The 25,934-nt window shown below is 40.9% G+C and overlaps 1 protein-coding gene across 3 annotated transcripts in view; it reads right to left on the bottom strand.

Moving 5' to 3' along the window:
* Window positions 1-767: 767 nt before the first annotated feature.
* The window catches only part of LOC119494460 (polycomb group RING finger protein 3), a 64,079-nt gene continuing 38,912 nt past the window's right edge, over window positions 768-25,934 (bottom strand). For all 3 annotated transcript variants that reach the window (XM_037780339.1, XM_037780338.1, XM_037780340.1), the window contains exons 4-10: window positions 20,864-20,960; window positions 16,450-16,505; window positions 16,073-16,180; window positions 9,912-10,000; window positions 4,284-4,421; window positions 1,344-1,424; window positions 768-1,131 (exon numbers count right to left, since the gene is read on the bottom strand). In XM_037780339.1, the coding sequence (XP_037636267.1) occupies window positions 1,084-1,131; window positions 1,344-1,424; window positions 4,284-4,421; window positions 9,912-10,000; window positions 16,073-16,180; window positions 16,450-16,505; window positions 20,864-20,960 (617 nt within the window). In that variant the 3' untranslated portion in view covers window positions 768-1,083. The remainder of the gene's footprint in view (window positions 1,132-1,343; window positions 1,425-4,283; window positions 4,422-9,911; window positions 10,001-16,072; window positions 16,181-16,449; window positions 16,506-20,863; window positions 20,961-25,934) is intronic.

Here is a 25,934-nt window from a genome sequence, read left to right as displayed (position 1 = left end):
ATGTCCAAAAACAAAAAGACAACGTAATGACTCTGTAATGTATTCTATGGAGGCAGGTGAGATGAGGAGCATGGGGGGTGGGGGGGAAGCTTTCTCCTTAAAGTGTTGTAATGCTATGAGGGCAATGTAACATACACACACATGGCAGAGGATTTGATATATTTGTTTTGTGTCTTTCTCAGACATAAAGATGCATCTATATATTTTGATACTGATAGCGAGTCTGTCTTTAATTTATCGCCCCACATATATAGATAGCACTTCTGGGATCTACTCTCTTTTTTAACAGTCTAAAGTCTCTCTTACTCTCTTCAGTCTCTCTCTCTCTGTAATGACATTTTATGTACAATATTGGTATATAGAACATAAATTACTACACAAAATTGTTTAGCCTATTCACAATTGACAATCATCAAGAACCCAATAGCAAATTAGACAAAGCCAACGAAATGAAAATAAAAAAAAGACAATTTACTTGATAAACAGCTTAAACTTGATGCCTGTTATATAACTTTTTCCATATACTTTCTGTGCTCCCAAGACGTGTCGAGTGTATTGTTGAAGAAAAAAAACAAAAAAACACCTTTTATATAAAAAAAACGCTCCTCCTTTTGTCTCAGTCATTGTCTCAGGAGGATGAAATCTGCATGAAGCTCAAAAAGACGGTCACGTGATTCCCGACATCTTGTTTGCGTGTAAACTGAGCACCAGTAGTGTCTTGGTTCCATGTGTCTCTTCTGTACAAAAGTATAAATATATGCTTTCTCTCCATTAGTTTTTTTTTTCTTTTTTGTTTTGTTCACATATCTAGGATGTAGCGGACAAAAAAAAGGTTGTTTTAGTTCCTAAAAACACGCCAGTGTTGCCGTATCTGTGCTGGAGGTTGCCAGTTTTTCTTGTAGTCGTCCCCGCCCTCCCCCTCTTTAGATCCCGATTTGCTGGCTTGTGTTGACTTTTACCGTCGTCGGGTGTTTGCTTGGTGTTGGTTGATCGTCTTTGCATAAATAAAAAAGGTTTCGGCACAGTCTGCGGCCACTGGGCCAAAACAAAAAACAAAAAAAACAACCGTTGTGTCCGTTTTAGCTACAGCAGATCCATCTTGGGTCTGTAATGGAGCAGGAGGGGGGATTTCTGGAGGGGAAACAAAAACACAACCTCAGTATGAGCTGTTTGTGTGAGACCATGTTCGCTAAACCTCGTTACCACTGTATGTAAAGATGTACGACGCGTCTCCGCCTCCTCCCACTGTAGAGCTGAAATGCCTTTACACAGTTCACAGGCAATACACAGCTACTAACTACCACATTACACCAAGATATTGGTGTTTTTGAAGCATGACTTACCTTAAATCTCCATCTTGTCACAACAACAAATTTCAAAGTGTGGTCCTTTCCCAAGATTTCCTCGTTGCATAAAATGTCCAGCTGTGAAAAGACGACAAAAGAGAAAATTATTGAACAATTTCTGACCTCAAGAGCGGTGAACAACACGACTAAACTAAGACAAACACTGGTTGGAGGCCTCTGCTGTCTGATCAGCGTGAAGCAGAAATCAAAGTTGCACCCCCTGCACGCTGACCCCTCTGCTCTTATGTTTTCGATCTGAGTTATAACATGGCTGTTTCTTGGAGAGGTAGTTTATTTGGACATGTGGCCCTTGGCTCTTGTGCAGCAGTGAGGCTGTTTGGGAGAACACACAAGTTCAATAGTGAACATGAGGCTGGTTCCCCACATCTACCGCTCCCCCTGTGAAGTCAACATTGATATTCTGCTGAGCAGCACCTCACATCTGCATCTGCCAATCAATACTGGAGAGAGGGAGCGAGAGGGAGAGAGAGGGAGGGCTGGGAGCGAACACTGCCACAGCGCCACCTGCTGGCTCCGACTGGATCAACACCAGCCAGCCTTTATCAGCACAGACAGAGCGGTGGAGACTGTCCAGGTCTGAGATTAGCAAGATACTAAAAATAATCCAGACGAAGAGCTGCAGAGCTGCGATTTCATCTTGAAAGGCAACGAGGGCTTTTGTGTAAAAATAAAAGAAATTTGAGGGGAAAAAAACACCCTGATCCTTTTTAATTTCCTTGTACAAACCAGAAAGTTGTACATCACAGGAAAATAAACCCACAAAAGAAGAGTAATGACAATTTTTAAACAAAAACGCCCCCCAAAAATTCACTTATTTTAGCTTCTCAAATGTGAACGTCTGCTGGTTTTCTTTGTCTTCTGTGATAGTAAATTAAAGATCGTCAGGTTTTTGACTGTTGGTGGCACAAAACAAGAAATTCTCATTACATCCCAACAGCAATCAATAAAAGATCCAGTATCTGTGGCTGTCGCAGGACCTTAATAAACCCCCCTGCATGCACTCATTGCAAGTCACCATCTTCCACCAGCTGCTAGATTGACAGCTGTGAGTACTAACAATAGCCATGCTTGCTGTTAACATTCACTGTGGTAATTTTGGGGGAGTGGCTTTGGAGGGAGGCCTGAAAGGACGGACTGTCAGTGTTGCCGACTTGGTGACTTACTCTCTAGATTTAGTGACTTTTGGATCTAGTGCTGATAGCAACTTTCATTGGAAAAGAGTTGGCAACACTGGGCTGGGTTTTTTTGGCTGGATAATTTTTTTAAATCTAGCGTACTCTTGCTAGTTTCTCAAGATTACGACCCTATCTTTAATCTGTTGATCGTTGTATTGAAAATAATCAGTGGTTGCAGCCCTAAAAGAGATTGATTACACATTTATATTAAGACAGAGATAGAGGCATTCTCTAGTTCCCAAACTAGGGTTCAGGATCCTCCAAGTATGCATAAGGTGAATCTGAAGGGTCACAAGATACTTAACAAGGAAAGATATAACAAAATGTAGTTAGTTTTTCAGACTTTTCAAAAATATTTGCTTGAGAGAGTTTAACCTCTTGAGGACTCTTCAAATGAATCATTGAAAGAAGGGATCATCAGTCTGTGATTTATCATAACTGTCTGCAAGTATGACAGTTTTTAATTTTTCAGATAAACTGAAGGTTACTTTATGAGTTGAGGAAATTCTTCTACATCTTAAGCTAATCAAACTTTTTAAAACTCTGGTTGATTTTCTGAAAAATGTATTATACTGATTAGCTAAAAAGAGCCATGAGCCAAGAAGGTTGGAAACCACTGCTCCAAAATGTGAGGATCTGGCAGATCTTTACATAGTGTAGATTGTAATTTTTACAGTATCTCCAACACTTTACTGACATCAAGCTTTTTAAAGAGGCTGGGCGTTCCTTCTATTCATGTATTCACTTCCTGCGGAGACGTTTAGATGTGTGACAGGACGACAAACGTGTTGAATGAGTAAAAAGTGCACTGTTCTCTGACAAAGCCGAGTGTTGTAAAGCTCTGCGCTCGGCTCGCCGCTGAAAACAGAATCGGTGCGAACAACAGCTTTTAGATCGGACAACAATGGTGGTGCGATGGAGGCCGACGATATGATGGAGCCTACCCACTCATCTCTGTGACAGCCGGTAAAAAAACGGAGACGGAAAATAAAAAATAGAAGACGCGAAGGCGTCTGTGATGATTATTCACGGCGTTCTAAAAAAATCCATCTGTCAAATTTATCGCCCACCCTTCCCCCTGCTGCTCCGAACGGGGCGGCGAAGACAATAAATAGAAAAATTACCACATCTAGATATTATAAGGGCTCGTTTCCTGCTAAATATAACAAAACACAAAACGCCTTGTGTGAGTCAGAGCGGAAAAGTATAATTTATGTGATGAACTAAACTTTCTGGTACACACCGGCCAGCTGGTGCGTCCAAACAAGTTAAAACAAACACCAAGAGTTACCAAGATTTGTTCCAAATTGCGACAAATACATGCAGTTTCTGTCAGGCTTTAATGAGCACAAATAAGTTTGGTCACTCTCATCTTGTCCCACCGCCCACAGATCCTTTGATTAAGAATAATTAATGATCTGAGGTGATTCTCTGATATTAAAATCATTCATTTCTTTTCGGTTAGTGAAGAAGAAACTTAAAAAATGCACTGTGCGGTTTGACCATTTCAGAATTGTAGCAGGTGTTATCTACCGGTTAATTTAAGGATTATTCACATACACAGAACTGTAATTTAGCAGGAATATAATCCTTTAACGACGGAGGGAAAAAAACAAACATTTTCTCTTGAATTCGTTTTTTTCTTTGTGGTTTTAAACCTTCACTAAAACTACATGCATCATGTGACGGATCTGGCCCTGGGTTTCCTGTTTCCTGCCCCGCTGTGTGTTGTTTTCTGTACCTCATTAAATGATGTCAGGTTAAGCTTTTTGGCGATGAACTTCTTGAGGTGGAGGACTGTGGCTTGTGCTGAACAGCGGATCCACTTGCGCTTCAGACCTCGTAGCTTGCTGCTGTTGCACTCCAAGCAGATGCTGACCTGTTAGAGGAAACACAAGCAGAGAGCAGACGATGAGCATCCTGCTGTGGGAAACAACAGCCCTTAAAACCAAATACAGCAGGGTTAGAGACATGAAAACACCAATAAGACTAGCGACGCACAATAAATTATCAGCTGATAATGGAAAAATAATATCATTATGTATTATTACGATAATGAAATTACAGCAGATAAAACATTGGCTGATAATACAAGGCTAAATTGCTTTCATTGACTTAACAAGTGCAGCATCTTCACACTCGACCCGCCAATAAACACAGAAGAAGAAAAACAAGCCCCTGTATTATTTGAGGATCTATGATTAGCAGTTGTCTCTCCATTTTTCATCCATTCAACACTTTTAATTTTTGATGTGTAATGAAATGTGCAGCCTCACGAGACCACTAGCTTGGCTCTCCGCTTTTAGTCTCTTTTGAAACCAAAAAGTGGGGAAACAGCAGGAGCAGTGCTGCTGTAGCTTGCAGCTAAACATAAGAGATGCAGTCGTCTGCTGTCAAAAATTGGCCCGAGGGTAACTTATCATTACCTCTAATCTTTCATGAAAACAGACTGAAGGATAATAAAAGTGTTATGATAGCTGGGGCACTGGTGCCGATTGTACCGCACGTCCCACTGAACCCCGTATTGTCTGTTTGTGTTTCGTTTATTGGCTTCTTTCATGCGACGCTGCCATTGGCCCGTGCTCTTTGTTTTTCCCCCTGGGCTGACACGGTAGGTGGTTTTGGCAGTCGATGGTTGCAGGAGTCAGAATGCATTACTGCCACTGATCTCCTGCCCCCACATATCAAAAGACAGAAGAAGAGGACAGATACTGTCACACTCCCTCTGTCTATGTGTCTCTCTCTCTCTATTGAGACAGGAAAAACTATCACCGCCCTGGTTTCTGCTTAAACTCGGAAATCATCTCAAATAAACACCAGGTCTATAAACAAAGAGCAGCGCCGTAATATATATGTGCTTTCCAGTGGCGCTGCCGATGAGGGAGGCTCCTAATGTGAAATAAAAGCCTCGGTGGCGATCTGGACTCCACAGCGGCGGTTTCATTACATTACAGTACATTAGTGGTGTCTTTATGGAGCCAAAGAGTCCTGCTGCTACAGCTGATGCAATAGAGAGGCATATCAAGAAAACATCATATGTGCCTTTTTGGTGTCACGCGGAGAAAGCGTCGCTCTGCTTTACGGGCTCATTACTGAGTCCTGAAGGCTGGCAGAGGTCTGAGGCAACACATCTACTGGTATTGTTCTTCTTAACTCTCTGTGTGTAAAGGAAAAGCTTTGCATGGGTGTTGAGTTTGGATCGCTGAATAAAATCAGGCTTTGAGAGTTCAAGACTTGAGTAATAATTTAGAGCAAAGCTGCGTTCTCCAATTTCTCCGAAGTCGGCTCTTAAGCCCAAAATAGCTGTTTATTAAATTTACACAATCTGGTCTCACCACATGGAGATCTTATCAGGATTTTATAAGAGCCTGAAGGTGACCCTGTCTTGAAATTTCAAACCTCCAACTCCACTACTTCCTGCTGTGCTGATACCTCCAACTCTACTACTTCCTGCTGTGTTGATAAAGTAGCGTTCTCTGATTAATTGTGACTCTATTGTAATCCTTTTTTTGTTGTTTTTATTTGGTGTGTCGCTGCTTTCATTAGCTCTCTCTGGCACTGCCTCGCGCCCCAAGGTTACACTCTAAAAGGTCGTCCAGAAGACAGCGGGGAAGTGTCCTGGAAGTCGTCCATGCGTGCAGCTTCGCCTGCCGGTTCTTACATCCGAGTGGCTTCTACATCTCCACTGACATCATGATATTGGAGGAGGCGGGATGCTTTCTTGGACAATTCTCTCCCTCTTCTTCATTCTTCGTCATTGCAGCCGATGCTATCGCTCCTCTGGACCATCTTGTTTTGTATTTTCCAATCTTCTCTCTTCACCAATCTCTGTTTTTCTAATAAAGTGCATAATAACATCCTCTGTTCTCTACTATCTAAACTAGACTACATTCTGGAAAATAAAATGGCTTTGAGGAGCTTAACAGCATTAAGTTATCTGTCCTCAATGGTCTGTTTACCATTTTACAGCTGAATGAAACCCACTATCAGGATATATGTCATTTGATGTTGTTGCAAAGGATACAGCAACAACAAAACTCCCAACTCTACAATACCAACTCTGTGTCAGTGGCCCTCGACATCTGATACCAACACACCGAGGCATCCTTTACCGTCCATATTAGACGGTCAGAGCAACTGACGTAGTATAAAGAACAAAAAAGTCTGCGTATGGCGGGCGGGAGGGGAGGCTGAACGGGTCAAACAAACACAGGACTTTCACCGAGGAGACCAATGACTTAGTTTCACAAGGGACACGACCAGCGTTGACTTATTTTACTGTAGTTTTGTAATGCAACTTCCATACTTTACAAACGCCAGTCACGTAAGAAACGTGCCCAAACCACAACCTTTTCCTAAGCCTAACCATGTACTTTTGTTGCCCGAACCTAACCAAGTAGTTTTGTTGCTGAAGTAAACCTAAAAACTCAGTAAACCTACGTTGGAAGTTTAATTTGAAGATAGACTGTATGCATGTAACAAGCGAAAACTGACATGCCATCCTTGATACGTCCAAACGGACACTAGAGGGAAACCTAGAGGGTCATAGTTTGAGGCGTAGGGCCACTGACCAGGCTGCCGTATTTGACAAGTTGGGAGTGAGAATGTGTTGCTATATCGTCCGACCCTACTTGTTACCGGAGCATTTCCCTAAGTTCAAATTCTTCCAAAAAACGTCTTTGTTCTGACAATAACCTGCAGCTTTAGTTTGGAGATTAAATAGTAAATGTGGGACTTCTGCAGTCGAAAAAATCTAAGGTAGTCTTCTCCTGGTACCTTGGTTTATATACGAGGTGCTGTAAACTGATGGCACCTCCACAAACCTTTTATTCTTACACAGAACGAGATGTTAATGACAGGATTTTACAACTCTGTGAGGTTTATCACAGCAGCAATCCTTTTTATGCTCCGTCTACATGATGTGGGGGTGATCACACTCTTGCCCGAGGACGTTGCATTTCATTGTGGCACTTCATTCTCACTGTAATGAATGAGGACACGCAGTGCTATTGTCTGTTTCAACACAGTTTATGGAGGCTATTGTCTCCCTTTCGATCTCAAAGATCCCTTCTTTTATATGCTTTTATATCCGGCATACTGTATTGTATTCCATCACAGTCCTTTCTCTTCACCATCCTCTCATTTCAGTCATTTCCTTTCTGTCTGTTCTGATGGAACTCACCTTCTTAATGTTCACCACTCACTCCCACCTCATCACCCTGCAGTGCCTGGTGACTTTCTCCCTCTCAGTCCTGCAAATCTCTCATTTCCATCAGTCATCTTGTATTCCTCCCTCCTCCTCCTTCTCCTCCTCCTCCTCCTCCTCTCAGTGACATTTGACATGACTGCATTCAGCTCACACAGAGCGCCGTATTAGTTATTCTGAACGCATTCTGCACCTCTGCTGAATATCCAAAGGGCAAGATCTCTACCCTCATCGGGGCAGCCTGCCTTTCACACATGGCAGTAAAGAGCTGCTTGATTCAACACGACTGGCTTGTTTTTAAAATCTGCCTGTTGGGTTTTTGTCCTCTTAAAAACGACTAAAAAACAAATTTTCTTCTGCAGCCTGTGCAACATTGCAGTGAAGACGCTTTGTGTTTCTGATAGCGTCTGTCCAGCACAACAATAACACTCGGTGCATTGTTAATATTAGTTTTCAGGGTTTGGGATTTAGCCAGAATACTAATGAAATCAAGAAAATGTCCCATTTCCATTTTAAACGTATTCAATGGACGGCAGTGGTGTGGCACTGTGTGTCTGTCACTAAGTGGATCTGTACAAATCAAACAAACCACAACACCGAAGACAAAAGACTCCAGTAATTGTAAAACAGCCTGCTTACTCACATGGGGGCCACTTTTATAAAGGCAATAATGGATGTTCAGGCTTTTAAGGCAACTGTACCCACAATTACCACCAACAGTATTTTTGTTCCTGACAGAAGGCTTTGTACCCAACAATTATTTTATCCAATTTGCTTCTTCTAATCTCTGCTGAAACACAAACCAGTTTGCACTGCCCCCCAAATCTCCTTCTATATTATAAAATTGGTTCATTATTAGAGGGTTAACCTAAATTACATTAAAAAAACACATTCTCACTTACTTCTAGTGGTATCTACCCATGCAGATAGTATTTATTTACTCTGAATAATCCTAAAACCTCACTGTCACCAGTTCTTTCATTGTAATTTTGGCAACCGTTAAAGGCACAATGAGTAGGATTTGTCGGTTGTGGTTTGTAATCACAACATTCGAAGTTGGCCCCTCCTACCCGGCTCAACAAGTGTGACGGTGTGACTAAAGGGGTGGTTTTGGACGCAAGCGGTGACGTCGCTTCCCAGCATTGGACGCTTGATGGGCTGCTGTTCCCATCTTTGAAACCGGAAGCAACATGGCGGTTCGTTTCGAGACTTTTTTCTTGTAAAATTGTTCACTGAAATGTGTTTCTGAAAGCATTTGAGGCGTGAAATAAGTCATAAAGTTGCTGAATCCGTCTTCATTTTACATCAAAAATGGTTAGTTTAAAAGTTTTTTGAGAGTTTCCAGAGGCGGTGAGTTGCCGGACGCTCCCGATTTGTAGCCTAGACCTCAGCTTGACAATGAGGTGCGGTGAATATACGGTCCGTCTCTCAAAATGCAACGCTGCGCTACCAGACTGCTTACATAGACAATGAATGGGAAAAGTAGAAATGACGGATCCTATGAAAACGTACCATTAGGGTGCTCGCCAGCGGGTGAAAGCCAACCCCAGATTCTCTCTCATTTTGGAACGAGTTTTGTCTGCTTGGCATTTCGCCTCGCTATATTTGTGGGCATCCTCCTGGAATTTACGATCTGGCACCTGGTTGCTATGTTTTTTATAGAGGTTGACACTCATAAACGTCCCGAACACAGCAAAATGAGAAGAAAAGAGAAAATCCTGGCAGAGGGCTGCAGGGTCTCTGCAGATACAAACACCACCACACACTTCTAGTGGATGTTTCTTGAGGAAAATCCTACTCATTGTGCCTTTAAGCCAGGTTCAGCTTCTTTGATAAACGTTTTATATTTGCCAGAGTCCTTTTGCTTTTTTTGATTAAACACTAATGTCGGTTTGAAAACAGTTTAAAGTTCATAGGGACCTTTTTTATTTGGCAGAAAGTAGCTGCTGTTGACAGCCAGGATTATTCAGCGTAGCGGGGAATAAAACACGCTGCTGAATTCTTTTAAAACCCAGGCAAAGAAAATCAAAACTATCTTCATGGTCACTAGGGGACGGTAATTTTTTTTGTCATCTAATTTAGGCAAACCAAGACATTTGAAGAGTCCCTCGAGAGAGGAAATGAGAAGCAGAAATTGCTGTCCATTATTAAGCGAGGGCTTACCTGCTCGTCGCTACGGTGATAGTCGTTGTCCTCTTCTGGTTTCTCCTCTCCTGCCTCCTTATTGGCCGTCTCCTCTGATTTTGCGTCACCTGTGCAGAAAACCAAAGAGAGGAGGAACGATGAGCTGCCATGTTGTAAATTCAGAATACAAATTAGTATTTACTCCCCAGTAACAGATCTAAACATGATGCACATATACACAGTAAAAGCAAAATCACAAACAAGTCTTCAGTGTGTAGTTCAAGTGCACTTCATTAGTTTATGCTGCAGTCAGTCATGTGATCACGCAGCGTGTTTTTCTCATCGTGCTCATTAACTTAAGTCAGGAGGCTTGAGCTTAACTGACGTCCACAGTGCTGTTGAAAAAGAGACTTGTCAGATACATGTTTGTCTCTCTGCAGTATTTAAACAGCTTGTGCCTGTTGGAGCGTAAAAAACACCTCCTGCAGAGTTCCATTTATAAGGTAATTACATGTCCGAGGGTGTCACCGCATCCTTTATACGACTTATCCGCTATCTGGGCACGTCTCTAATACGGGGCAACTTCTTACCAGAAAAAAAACAGTCATTCTCCACACTGATTACCCTACATGAGGGCTGGCATCAGCTCTGCCCTAATTGAGTTTGTCTGGTTTTGTGCCTTTTCAAGAAAATGGAGGCAGATGGAGGACATTAGAGAGAGCAGCAATCTCTGACGAACATACGTTTCTCACAGTCTCACGCGCTACTGAGGGTAATGTGTTCAGAGTAGTGCAAGAAAGGTGAGGTACTGTTTAATAATACAACACAGAGCTTCGGGGTTGGAGCTGGTAGAAGCCTGAATGATGCAGTTCAGCACACCTCGAGGAGACTGTTTTAAATGAGATTATGTGAAAAGAAAACAAGGTTGTGTACATTTTATAAGCCTGTTTTGCAATCTGAAAGTACCTTTAATTATTGAAGATGATCTCCAAAGCACCCCTGAGCCCCAACTACACCCAGGTCACACATTATGCCCGACTTCCATTAACATACTGACTGCGCCACAAGGGGAATAAACACTCTGGATCATCACTAAACACCATTGAAAAACAACTACAGGGCAGAATTGCAGCTCTCTAATGTCAATAACACTTCAATTTAACTGTAAGTATAAGATTTCACTTTGCTGGGTGTAATATATTTTTTTAATTAATTCAGATTTTAACTCTCACAAACCGTCGTTTTGGTCTCCAACCGGCAAGATGTAAATTACAGCTCATTGCGTCCGAATAGATGCATACTACTGTTTATTCACACAAAATCATGTTGAACGATAGTACACATGTTGGGTATGTAGTGCATAGTATGCAATTTTTGGACGAAGCCATTTGTGTGCAAAGGCCTTTAATATTTGAGTTTCCGCAGCTGTCTCACTTTCTGCGTTAATCTAGTGTCTTGTGTGCACGTAAACGCAGTGGAAGACACCTAACCAACTTCTAAAACCCTGTGAAGCAGCTGCTACAAAGTCCAGGACAAGTGTGGTTATATATATATACACGCATTTTATGGATTTTCTTGTTGGCTGTAATACTGCAGCAGTATTGAATTTTTAGATATGAAACTTAGTTATCAAAGACCAAATTTCGGCACTGTGACAAAATTGCGGCACAGACACGTATTGCTTTTCTGTAACCTTTAAAAACAAAGAGTCTATTCTTCCAGGATTCAGTGGATGTAATAACACGGTGTGTGTGTGTGTGTGTGTGTGTGTGTGTGTGTGTTAAGACTTCAGCACAGGCTGCAGATGGGATTGCGTTCAGCCTTCTGTGACCATTTTCCGTTCGGGCTAACTGTCACCAATTCCACTGAGTGTTAGCGGGAGAGGTCTGGGCTCGCTCTCGTGTCTCCAGAGTCGGCCTCCCTGATTGCTTATCAAGAGGGGCTCGCTCTTATTGTCGCTGCTCACCTTCAAACAACCCTGGAGTATCTCAGCGACTCTAAACACAGATGAACACCCTGTTTGTGTTTGAGGTAATGGGATGATTGCTCCAGTCCGGGGATTTTAAAAACTGAGCACTCTCGTCTCCGACAGACTTTCTTTCTGTCTCGCGATCGCATTTGGGATCTCTGACATACAAATCACAAAGGCAAATACAATGACAAGTGAGGCGACATTGGGAACGAGCTGTGTGTGGGAGTTTATATTGTCATGAAAGTGCACTCCGCAGACTCGTCGCGGCACCGTGTCCCTCCATTTTCTTGCGTTAAGTGCTCAGGAAACCAGGCAATTTAGAGGAATGAGTCTGTTGTGTGCTGGTGGAAACCTAGTTTTTGTTTTGCAAGTGTTAAGTAGCTGGGAAGAAAACTCAGTGTATGAAAAGCAAAGTTGTTGTTGTTAATGTGATGTCACATCATTGGTTGAATGTCGGATCTAGGGTGTATTTTACTGTCTCTTTGTAACATCTTAGGGACACTCCAATCCTGTCATTTGAGTATCAAACGCTTGTAAGCCTGAAAGGTTGCCATGAAACGTTTGTTTTGGTGGTAATGGCTAATTTTTGCCACAGGACTATCTAACACACATTTGATATAACTTTGCTATTATTTAAATACCATTTCAATTATTAAACATTTTCAGTTCCCTGTTGAATAAAAACAAAAGGGCTGTCCTCGGCCACCTCTTCCCAACATACAGCGAGCAAGCGAACGGAGCGTGAAAAATTGTCCAGATATACTACAAGCAATGTCACTTATATAGAGAGAGTGATATTGATTAACTGTCAGTTACTGTTAGCATCGATTTTAACCAATAAAATAGGTTACCAGAGATGTGCTAAGTCTCTTAGAAATAAGCCATTCAGCATGAAAAAATCATAATAAACAACTAATCCACTAAAGGAATCTTAGTCGTCTAAAAAGAGAGAATGCATTCTCACTAAGCTACAAGCAAAGTTGTTTGGTTTCCGTTCTTGAAAAGCACATGTTGGCATTTCTCTGCACGGAAGACTCCAGTAATTTTATCGGACTTTACATTAACAGCATTGACATTTCCGGTCCTGAACTCAGCTCTGAGGAATTAGGAGGTGCTGCTCTGTCCTGCGTGGTTAGCAATGTGCCACATGCAGATGTATTTAGAGAGGACCCAAGAGAAAGTTCCTATTTCTGAGGGATACTGGATAAATGAGACTGTAATTAAGTGTAATGAAGTTCAGCTCAGCTGGCAGGGGCAACATTAACAGAGTGCCCACTGTCGCCTGTAGTTAGTGTTGTGTGATCTCTGCTTTACCATGCGTTAACTTTAGTTTGCCGTTCTTAAATAAGACCTAATGAGGAGCATTCATTTCCTCTGACTGGAGAGCGAAAAGTTACTTAACCCCCCCCCCCGTGAGGATGCTGGATGCACAAACTCTCAATATAACCTGTCTGAAGTAATTCAATTCAAGAGATGCTTTTGGCCTGGTTAGTGAAAATCAGATCTATGTGGGAGAATATGCATTTTAGTGTCAGTTGGCATTAAACGGTTTTAGTTCCTGCAATTATGAAAGAACCGTTGTACTAAAGACCACTTCTCCTCCGTGCGGTGGTCATTGTTTACAGTCCGATTAGCAACTTGAGATGTGAGAGTGGAGTTTGAGGTGAGAGACAACGTCTACACCTAATCTCTATAAACAGATATCTTCATATGAATGCAGATACATTTTTAAACTACCTCCGCCAATCAGTCAAGTTGCAGTTTGTATCCAAAATGTCATCACAATGTTATTTTATCTTGTTAGACATGTGTTTGAAATTGTCATAATTAGCATATGAATTCTTGAGTTATGTCCAAAAACCTGTTTTGTGAGTCAGTGACCTTTGACCACCAAATTCTAATCAATTCATCGTTGAGTCCAAGTGGACGTTTGTGCCAAATTTGACTTGGGTCATATTATTCAGTCCAGACAGTGTCTTAAATCCTTTGGAACAAGTTATACTGCTGCTACTTTGGTCCATCTGTCATCATAAAACCAATGAAATCCTGTGATGTCTGAACAGGTGGCATGTCACAATGCAGCAGCACCTTCAAATGAGGAGTATCATTCATTTTGAAGAAGGTCCCTCGCAATGCAAGCTTTCATCGGATGAACAACTGTGTTTTATAATGTTATTCCTACATGGATATATACTGTAGGTAAAGATAGGTGATGGTAATGTGACGTGGCATGTCATTTAGCTTCCGGTGTGAAGAGCTGGGAGGGGGAAGCCAACCCTTTAGACCAGCTTTGAGGTGGATCAGACGATTGACTTATTTTCTCAACAGCACTTGAGTTTGACAGCAGTTTTAACAACTCACAAAACACACAGAACTCAGTTATCAATACGAGTGAAATATGTCAAAAGGCTGATGGGGAAAAAGCTTCAAATGCACAAAACTCTTTATTGATCCAGGAGAGAAAACATCCTGGTCAATGAGCCTCCAAATGAAATGAAACTACATTTTGATTTCCATACATTTTTTCTTGTGTGTCAAACATATTTGTATTGCTACCCAAAGCTAGAGATATTTGTTTGTGTTTTAGCACACTGAACGGAAATCGACGTTGAAATGCAATCACTGGGTTTCTATTTCTGTTGGCGTCTGTGCAAAATGATCCTTAAAATGTGTGTGTGTGTGTGTGTGTGAGTGTGTTTGTGTGTGCTGTAGCTAAACCTGACGTCAAGCATCGAGGCACGGGAAGCCGGAGAGCAGTTCCACTTCCATTTGAGCCTTAATTACCAAAATCAGAGAGGGGGATTAAGCGAGCGATTAGGCCTGCCGGCATGACAGCCCTCTGGGCACACATTTACGCCAGCCCCTTGGAAGTGAGCTGGGACGGAAAAGCCGTCGTGCACAACAAGCGAGCCAGGGACTCATTCTGATTGGCTAAATTACCTTCGTTTTTACTGCTTAATGGCTTCTGCTGTTAGTTGTTGTCTAATGTGACTCATTATGATTCGGGGGCTTCAGTCCTTATATATAGTACAATGACAAGATGCTCACACTGTCGAGGTGACAACTTCTCCTTGAAACAAGCAGTTTTGTGACCGCACATCTACAGTGTTTAGTCCGAAAATGTAAAAATAGGATGTTTTTCCACCGGCACGGTTCAGCCAGCTTTAATCGTACCGAGCTGTGCCGAGCATGAACGCATGCGTTTCGAAATCGTACTAAGTATATTTGTGTAATTACTAGTCAAAATATTTCCTAACACTTAATATAAGACACAATCACCTAACAAGTAACCTTTCAGTGAGATATAGGGACCAGACATTACATTTGAGCATTACAGGCTTATTATGATACACAACACCTCCTAATACGAGAGAAATATAGCTCAAAATGAGGTTTCCCAGTTAATTTCTTTTTATCTTGAAAGACCTAAATATTACATCTTATTTCAAGAAATCTTACCAAGCAAATTTTTCTTGTTCCATTGGCAGATTTTTTACTTATTACAAACAAGATCTCCATCTCCTTGTGTTAATTGCTTCTTTACTTATTTTTGAAGTGGCCTTTTTTCCATTGAAAGATGGCGTTGTTGTTTGTGTTACCTTGTGAAAAAATATCAATCCCCTGGTTCACAGTCTTTGTATGAATCAAACCAAAAATCTGAGGAGGATTAAAGCAGGATGCTGATTAGAGGAAATGTGCTCCTTGAAGGCTTTTCAAAGGATCGACAAATCCATTGCAGTGAGTCCGATAAATAAATCAAAACGTTCGCTGTAGATATCCACCCTTAACCCTTTGCATCAAGTATAAACCAAGCTTTGGTGAGCCCACACTAAATCAGATATGAAATGTAGAAAAACAAACAAAAATGTGTGTTAAACTGTGCTCATCTCAGGTGCATTCCCTTTGTAGGACCTTAGTGTTTTCTTTTCTTCTTTGTTGGTTTGTTTGATCACCCCAGCCAAGTAGACTCCCACTGCTATTTGGAGGACCTTCAACACATAACTCATATCCCATAATAAAAGGTAAACAACACCTTTTGGCATGCTGTGGCCCCCATGTCTGTTATGTACTACCTTAAGGTCATATTGAACAGGGGGACGTAAATAAATCAGGCTACTAAAGTTATTGGATCCACACAGCGGCTGTGCCTCACTGAAACAAGTATTTAATCAGATAGAACCAAGACAAAACAGCTGAAGGAGGATGTGTGTGCGGGGAAGGACCGTACCATTACGTTGATCTAGATGAGTCTTCATGTTGCAGAGCTCTCCTTTAATGTCTCCAGGAACCTCCATCCCCAACTTCTGATAGAACTCCCGCTGCTTTTTTATCTCCGCTGTAGAAGAGAGAGAAACATTAGATATCATGGTGGCTTTACTCAAGGTCACTGCTGTCACTGGGTTGTTAAAATTCAATGGTGTGTGTGTGTCTGCACTGAATCATGCTTCATTAGATCTCTAAGCCAAGTAATGACTGCAGGAATATATTATTCAAATGCATTTCTTTCTCAGCGATGCCAAGCCAGTTTGTGAACTCATACAGACATCAGTAGGTCACAGTGAAAGATCTCATGTGGGTTGTATCATAAAGAGAGACGACACTTACCCTCTTGAAGTCCCGGTACCAACTTGTAGACAATGTCTTGCATTGTTCTGTCATGGCTGAAAAGAACAAGAAATTGGTTAGTTACTTTATTAGTAGGGCTGCACAGTTAATCTAATATTATCACAATCACGATTTTGGCTTCCCACAATTAAATTAATATGATCGACTGCAATAGTGGCGTTTAAAATATGTGCTCAACTCGCTGCATATCAAATAAAGCACTTCATAAACTAAGAGCCAGCCACCAGGGGGTGATCGGGATATGTTGGCTTCACTTTTGGGGGAGCTGTCATGCCGCTGTGCGCGCATCCTACAGCAGCAGCCTGTGAAAAACTTTCCTGAAAGTTGTGGCTGCAGTCCAGAGTAGAAGAGTAATATACTGTATATAACTAACACAATACTGCACCTATTTTTTTAGATTGAAACAATGAAATGCCACCTGCTCTGAGAGGCCGGTGTGCAGCATATGCTCCGTCAGTCACAGTGTTAAATGTCTTTTCCCTGCTCGGCAGTGCAGGTGATACAGGTGCACAGTGTGGGGGCTTGGGTCTCGCCATCAACACGCTGGCGCCGTTTGACAACCGGCCAGCTAACGGACACGACACATTGGGTTTGTTGCAATGTTATGGAAGAAAAACTCTCCTGTTTGTCTCCCCTACTGTCCTCCGGGAGAGTCATTGTATCTGCTAGACGGTGCGGAGGCTCCAACAGGCAGCGAAACACTGACCCCTGCTGGACAGAGCTGGTAGTGTGTCCTCACAGTTTGGAGGTTTTAACACCATTACTAAGATCTGCTGTGTGCTAATGTGACACTGTTATGCTCTGTTGAATTAAGAGAAACCTTTAAACTCTGCTGGAGAGATGAACGCTGTTCTTTTTAAAGATGTTTCATTATCTGGGGTTTTAATGAAGGTGGTGGAGATCACTGTCTGACACATTGCTCCCATAGGTTTTCCCTTTTATTTGTCACCTGTCTCTAGGTTTATAGGTATAATATGGTCCTTTGTGTTACTGTTTAATTGGCATATGTGCTGTATCTGTTCCCTTTCTTACAATAACACTGAAAAGGAGATTTTAATCTCAGTGAGACTTTCACCAGGTTAAATAAAATGTACGACGACCTCTCCAGTCCACTAGGTGTCCCTATGTCCCTGAGCCACACCTGGACCGGTGTGGTCCAGAGGATATAAAACTCCCACAAAGCGTCTCTCTTCTCTGGCTGACACAGCTGCTGTTTTGTTTTGTTTGTTACAGGCATTTTCACACATCCATACAGGCTTACATGACCTGTTTGCTCTGTTCTTTTTATAAATAAATATGATTCATTTTTTAATCTCATACATTTTTAAACTTGTCTGGTCTCCAGACTTAGTTGCAGCTTTTGAGCCGGGCTGTGACAAAAACAGTCACTGTAAAGACGTGACAAGTTTACTTATAAAGCAGCTTTTAACAGTAAGGCAGTTCAATTTGCTTGCTAAAGCAAGAGTCGCTGAAATTAGTATTCCCTTTAGGATTATAAAACAAGGAAATTACTTTTTTTTATGTATTCATCCAGCAGTGGTGCATCACTGCAGCAAAAACCCCAAACCAAAAAAATCAAGAATTAATTAAGAACTTACTCATTTTCCTCTCCATAAAGTGTAGCCATGACAGTTCATGTGTTAATGAGTTAAAGTATCAATTAAATATAGGTAAAATCACCTGTGTGGTTGGTTAACCCTTTAAGATCATGATAAACGATATATTAAGGTTTATATTCTTTAAAATTAACGGTCATTTAGCTGTGACTTTACGTCATTAAATTAAATATTAACCATTTACAGACACCAGCTACTAGTGTTGTAGTACTTGTTTGTTGAAGGTCTCGGTCTCGTCTCGGAATCAACAGCATTTTTACTCGGTCTTGTCTCGGTCTCAGACAAAGAGGACTCGGGATTTTACTTCAAGACCAGTCAAGACCACAACTGTGGGGATTTCACTAAATGACCTGTTTATTGTCTGGTTTATTTGTTATCATCATTACTGTGGTTTGTTCATAGAAAACAAAGGAAAACTCCCACATAAAATTCCCCTCTGCAATGCCTTTTATCAGACATTTATCATGCTACACTTAGGCTAATACACACATATGTATTATATATGGCAATAAAAGAGGTGAGTGAAGAGGAATCTTCATTTGTGGTGTTTATATGGAAATCTGTATCTTTCAGATCAATGGGAGGAGTGCCTCTTGATTTGCATGTTCCACATATTATCGTAAGTGTGTCATGTCTTGGTCTGAAATAGGTCTAAATCCCTCAAAATGTCTCGTCTCTGTCTCTAATCTTGGTCATGACTTGGTCTCAATTTCGGTGGTTTTGCCTACAACAGCGCCAGCTACATTAACTAGTTTCCTTTCCAGAGCTAAAGAATACAAGGCTGTTCTTTGCAGAGTAACACGGAGTATGATTTTGAGGTGATTTTACTGTCTTATGTGTGTGAAGTAATAAAACGGATTAAAACCATCGAGGAAAGCCACACTTGACAGTACGAGAGGCCGGATTAGTTCTGCTGAGCTGATTCTCTGCGAGGAGACGTCTCAGTGTGACTTTGAGTTCAATCTCAAACATCAACTTTGATCAGTCTTCCTGATGAGCAGATGGTTTTTATCTGTCATCTGACGGGTGTTTTGCCTTCAAATCACTTGTGATGTTTCCCAACAACTCCAATTTCCTGCAAACAACGAGGCAATAAAAAAAAAAAAACAGCTGTGCGGCGAGCTAATGTGTCTGAAATGGAGCATTTCCTGCAAAACAATGAGTGTGCAGACAGCGCAGTTTAGGCGGTAATGACTAAATTGCTGGTGCACATTAAGTTTGGGTGTCGCATTAATCAGACATTAATGCATGAGCGCTCAGAGGGGCACGAACGACAACATCAACAACCCTCAGAGAGGAGGATTCAGTCTGGAAGAGTGAACTTCATAAAAGCAATAAGAAGAAGACTTCACTTCCAAAATGTCACATCTTCATTTCAACCTGAAGAGAAAATCACTTCATGAAATTCATCATTCAAAGTACAGACTGAAGTCTGTGTGGAAATTACAGACAAGGAAACTTTTTCATTTTTAAGTGGTCAATTATTTCAAAGAGAAGGTGACATTTTTAATGTTTTTGAAGCAAAAAAATTCAAATATTTCCCAGTTGTTCTCTCTGAGGTCCACTACAGTTTCACAATACTGTGACTGTGGTGGGTTAAAGCCGGGGGGGGCGGTGTGAAAAATGCTAAATTACCTCAAGTAATGTCACTTGAGTCAGCATCGTTTGGGGCTGATGACTACACGTCTGAAAATAAAAAAAGCAATTTGGAGGTGTGAAGTTAGAAAGAAGTGAGGTTAACCAGACCTCTCTACCTCATCTTCTCTACTCCAGGCTACATTAGCTACTACTAGCACAACACACCTGAAGCTCCAGCCCAATCTGTCAGCAGTTGGGTTGCATGTTGTGCAGTTGGGTAATGTAGGCACAAGGTTTTGAAAAGGAAGAAGAATGTATGGAATAAAAAAAAGACGCTATCTCTGGTTCTGCTGGTCAGTAAAATCCTGTTAATTAATGTTTGTTTAATAGGAAAATCTGCACACGCTCCATGATACGATCCACTATGAGATTCAATCCACGGATTGGGCAGGCCGGGTCATAAAATGAACATTTCTGATAAATAGCAGCTGGGTTGCCGGTGGGTGAAATAATACATTATTAATGAGGAAATATTAATTACATCCTCTAATATGTGGACATATTTTAAGCTTCATTTTTCATAATGAGGATTGCTAAAAAAAGAAGAACTTTGACTTTAAATAAATGCTCATCTATTTAAAACCAGCCTACTTCAATGTAATATGTCATCACTCTTACATATATCCCACAGGGACCGGTATGGAGTGTCCATGCGGGTGCACGTCTCTAAACTGGAGAACATTATTCCTTCGGGCGGGTGGCACATCTCTAGTGGCATTCACTTATTAATTGAACCTTCTTATGTTCATGTATCTATGCCTATAAAAATACAGACACAGACACAGACCACTCTCAGCAGAGTGACCTCCGAGTGGACATAAGATGGTAAGAGGCGAGCAGCACTTTGTTCCTTGGTAGTTTATTGTTTACTGGCAGTGAACTGCTGATGCCCCCCAGAGGCAGCGAGCAGCTCCCTGCACACTGATGGAGCTCTGACAAAACCTCAGTGTGTGTGTGCGTGCATGTGTGTGCACGTATATGTTTGTGAGTGAGGAATGCAGAACGAAACCTAGAGAGAGGAGAGTATTGTAGGTAGTGAAGGAAAATAGAAGAGGACTGAAAGACAGCAGCTCATTGTACCTGTGCAAGTGCGTGTGCGTGTGCGTGTGCGTGTGGTCTGCGGCGGCTCCCTCACTCACCCGATGTACTGCAGTGGATGGCTCTGATGAATAACAATCCTACACGTGGGGCACGTGTTGTTTTCCTCCAGATACTTCACTAGGCAGCTTCTACAGACTGGAGACACACACACACACACACAGAGGAGATATTGTTACTCTCCATATACAGATATATTAATTAATTGGCCAACAATGCTACTGTGTATTTAGTACGTTACCAAATGACAGTGATCGCAATCACTGATTGATGATTTGATGATTGACAATCACATATTCAGCATTTTAAAATCTCTCATCATTTCACTTTCAGCTGCAAGGAAAGCAAACTTTACCATCGATAGCTCGTAATTAGAGCCCCACTGACAAATTGGCCGGCCGAGATCAGCGCATCAAAGATCATATCGCCGTATATATCGGCTGATATGTAACAATAAATGTCACTACAGAAGAGCCAATCATATCTTTAGGGTCATTTAGAAACAGTGTCTCATATACCCAGTTTGTCCACCAGAGAGCACTGATAGGCATGGGACGATGTGAATATTTCATGCCAGGATTATTTTGGCCAAAATCATGGAGATTCAAGATATTATCCCGATAATCATCAAAATAAAACTCTGAAAATGGCACTAAAACATACTGGGATCATGTTACCTTACATGTTGTTAAGAAACAAATATTTCTATTGCATCACAGCTAGGACACATATCTTTTTTTATTGAACATACATTGTGAAAAAACAAACAATCATAAGGTCTCCCTGCACAAATAAAATAAAGGATACATTTTAAAAAAAGCAACATTGTGACTATGTTCTTTCTTACATGATAATTTCTGTATTTTTTAAACCTATTTTTCACTTATCTACCATGATAGCGAGCTAGACAGCTTTTTCAAGTCCCTCGTGACAACATTCACGATTATCCCGACAATGGAAATTCCCCACAATCAACTTATTGTAAGAGTTGTTTTTTTTATCATAATCCGCAATAAAATCCTATATCATCCCTTCCCTACTGACAAGTTTATTTTTACACTATTTTCCAGATCATATTTTGGTCACAATTCTTTAATAAGCAAATTAAAGGGACCCTTATCGTGCTTAAATTCTAAGCTAGTTTGAGTTTTGGTGAGGATGGCTGAGCATGAGCAACCGCAGAGGGATACAATCTGACGGGCAACCCCTGAGCTAGCGTGTGGAAGCAACTAAGAAGTTGAAGGGAAAAGCGACGTGGACACAAGCCACACTGTGTGTTAGTTGTTATGTAATTATGGATCATTACAAATACGCTATGTTTTAAAAGTAGCAAGTAATCCCACAGTGAGAACAAAATAAATCATGTCTAGAAATCAAACATTTCGATGCGTCAAGATGCATCGATAATCCTTTTATAATCGCATTTTAGCCCTCTGAATTGAATCGGGATTCCCAACCCTAGTTGAGCTCTGCTTTGTAATGATGGTGATTTAAAAGTTGAATTTTAACCTATGATGATGAGAGCATCAGCTGAATTATTTAACTATAAATGTTGCTGTTAGGATCTGTGTTTCCTCTTCAGTCGCTGTTTACATTTACTTGTATCAGGTGCAATGCTTGTTGTTTAAGAACATTGCTTTTATGTATTTACTGTAAACAGAAAGAACGATCACCACACACTTATTGATTAAAATGTCAACTCTTTCTTCTATTAATTAATTAATTAATCTATAAAATGCCCATGATAATTTTCCACAGCCCAAAGTGTCTTGTTCAAATTGATTGTTTTGTCTGACCAACGGTCCACACCTCAGGATATTCCACTTAAAATGATATAAAAAAGAGAAAAGCTGCGAAACTTCACATTTGAGAGGCTGGAACCAGGGAATATTTGGGATATGGTGTTATTAAATAAATTTTCTGTCAATCAGCTAACTGATGAAACGACTACACAGTGAAAAAAAGAAAGCAATAAGAGTGTGAACGTGACAATCCTGCAGAAAAAGATGTCCACACTGATGTAATGAAAACAAACTGTTGACTGTCCAGATCACTGCTTTCAAAGCTGTTACAACATTTTGATGAATAACCTAACATCATAAATGATGTTTAAAGATGAATGACTTGACCTTTCACCTATGGAAACCTTCAAGTGTGACACATATTGAGAACCAGCACTGCCCGCGTGCCTCCATTAGATCCTTCTCCACCTGACAGTCTGAGTTTTATTGCAGAGGTCTGTCTGAACAGCTGCAGTGGTGACGTGATGTGAATCTCTTTGTCTGATGGTGGAGCCCCTTTTTTCAAAGTGAGAGGGAGAATCAAAGCGTCTCGTCTACTCTGATGTTTTACAGCGAGCAGAACAGCTTCCATCTGTGGTAGAAGAGCTTCCTCTAGTGGACAGACGGGGTATTACATCGTCTGGGCTCATCTTACACGTCTAATACAATTTGATCTTTCATAACGCTGCAGGCTCTCGTTAACCATGTAGGTGTTCGGTTCTGTATCTTGTTTAGAGCTAATTAGTGTTGATTTAATCTGCAAACAATAGCAGGAGGGAACAGCTTATTGTTTGGGTTTGTGAATCTTAAAGATGCAGTAAAATGTTCAACTTAAGTACTTGTTGTTGGGATTGATCTACAAGGTTTTTCTCACTTTAAATAAACAAAAAGGTTTCACGTTGGTCTGTTTCAGTCGGACCAGAGAACGATTGATTGGTCCACACTCCAGTTTGATTAGAATAATCTCACCAACCCAAATGTACTGTACCAGGAGTTCGATTAAACAGCTCCCAACACAGTAGGGGGAGGTCGAGAATGCCTTCAAGCTCAAAATCCAGACTCCGTTCATTATTTTGCAGCATTATTATTTCACAACAAGATGTTGGTTCATGGCCCAGATCTTATGTGAGCATTAAAGGGCACTTGAGGTAACAGATGAGGTAATCAGGCTGAGACTGTTAAAGCTGAAGTAGGCGAGATTGGAGCAAATTGAAAAAAAAAAAAAGATCTTTTAATAAAACGGTCGCTATATCGTGATATTAGTACATGAAACAGGTAACCTGAAAAAAATCATGTGCCTCTGTGTCCTCAGGTGTCCTCAGGTGTCCTCCAGTGCTCCTAACGGCATCTGCAAGATTTTACAGACTGGAGGAAAACAAGCAGTCAGAGCTGATCTGAGTACTGCCGTCCTGCTGCCATCTATGAGAGCCGGCTGTCAATCACTCGTGAACGCCGACCAAACGGTCAAACTAGGCAGCGCAGATCAAATATGAATCAATATTATGTTAAGTTAATGCCTATTTCTCGCCTCAAATGTTTTCAGAATCATCTTGTAGTGCACGGTTTAGCTCTAAAATGAGAAAGTTTGTGACGCCGCCACCATTGTGAAATCTGGTGAAGGAAGTTCCTGTCACATGACCGGAGCACAGCCAATAGGATCTCTCTCTCTCTCTCTCTCTCTCTCTCTCTAATGACCTGGGATTGGTGAAAGTCTCCCATCACAGATTTTTTAAAGCCTGAAAACAGAGCCATGATGAGGTGCAGAAGTCTAGTTATCTCTCAGAACACTTGCATTACAATATGCTGAAAGGTTATTATGGAATTTTTGCCCATTGATGCCAAAAATATATATACTGCCTACTGAAGCTTTAACTCAGTGACGTCTTGAAAAATGCCATTAAAAGCCCTAGAAAGAGATCACATGACCACACTTGAGGCAGGGTGGTTGAAACATTCACTCCAGTCTGGAGAGGATCCGCCTCCCCTCAGGTGAAATCACTTCCACTGATGAGAGGTTATATATGCTGCCTTCCTCCTTTTGTTCTTTATTTTTGACCTCTGACATGATGTGTAAGCTAAAACCTCACACACAGACTGAAAGAGCTAATAAGAAATCTGCCTCTGTAGAGTAATGTTAGATGTTCTGCATAAACTGAACCTGCTGCTGACTGCTTCTCATTCTGGTGCTCAAATCATGAAGTCAAGCCCTATTCCTGTCCAACGCGCTAATTCAAGGTCAGACTTCTGCTTTTGCACAATCTGACCAAGAAATACTGAGGCTGAAAAATACGCGAGGCCTCGCTGGTTGTACAGGAAGTTTCTGGCTAGATGGGTGAGGGATCTGAAGAGGAAGCGCTGCCCTAAAACTTGTTTTGCAAGGGCAATGACGAAAGTACCAAAAAGCTGTGGCATGGTTTACATCTGCATTTTATAATGCATTTTCTACAACAAGCTGTTTTGTTTAAACCCAGATAATATGCACTATTACTCAATGGAAAACAAAAAATGTTTAAAAAGAATTAGTCGTGTCTTTCAACAAACAATGAAAAAGTCCTTCCTTCAAGCCTAAACCCCTAATAAAGTCATCCATGCTTTTATCACATCACATCTCAACTAACTGAACTAATAACTAAGCATTAAAGTTAATTCCTTTGTCAAAGCGTGTTGCTCCTTCAGATCAGTCTCTGCCAAGTGTGAAGCAAAAATCCGAGGCACATTTTTCAAATCATCTTTTCTTTGGCTTTTTCTTCATGTTAGAACGTCATATTCTTTAGTTTTGTTTCCTCTTTTTCTTTTCTCCTTTCTGTAAAGCGCTTCTGTTTTGAAAAGTGCAACATAAAGTATTCTTACTCTGTCATATTTAAAAGGTCTTCAATAACTTATCAGAATGCACAATCAAATTGGCTGCTGATTTAACTTTATAATCCCACTGAAAACACCTTTTAATTGTTAATTATGTTCATATTTCAAATGACGTTTCATTAAAAAAAAGGACTTTATAAGGCTTTGCCATTTTAATTTGTGAACTGCTTCAACTGAAGCACAGTGAGCATTTGATTTGAATTTCTCTCTGCCTTTGAAGAATGTTGGATTTCTGTATTTGTTTGCTGAAAATCAGCAACAAAAGAAGCTATAAACTTGACTGAGAAAGAGTGTTTTACATGATAAAAACATTTTATGAATAGAATTTGTACCCTGTTGAGGATGCTTGCACAACAGTTAACAGATTTTATTAAATTCATCACATTAGAAGATGAAAAGTCAGAAGTTATTTGAGGATGTAACCGAAGTAGAGCACTTGGAAGTAATTATGTGCACCTTGCATTTTCTT

The sequence above is a fragment of the Sebastes umbrosus genome, chromosome 9 (assembly GCF_015220745.1).
Source record: "Sebastes umbrosus isolate fSebUmb1 chromosome 9, fSebUmb1.pri, whole genome shotgun sequence".
NCBI classification, from domain to species: domain Eukaryota; kingdom Metazoa; phylum Chordata; class Actinopteri; order Perciformes; family Sebastidae; genus Sebastes; species Sebastes umbrosus.
Note: the sequence above shows the minus strand (reverse complement) of the source record. Positions and strands in the feature narration are given on the sequence as shown.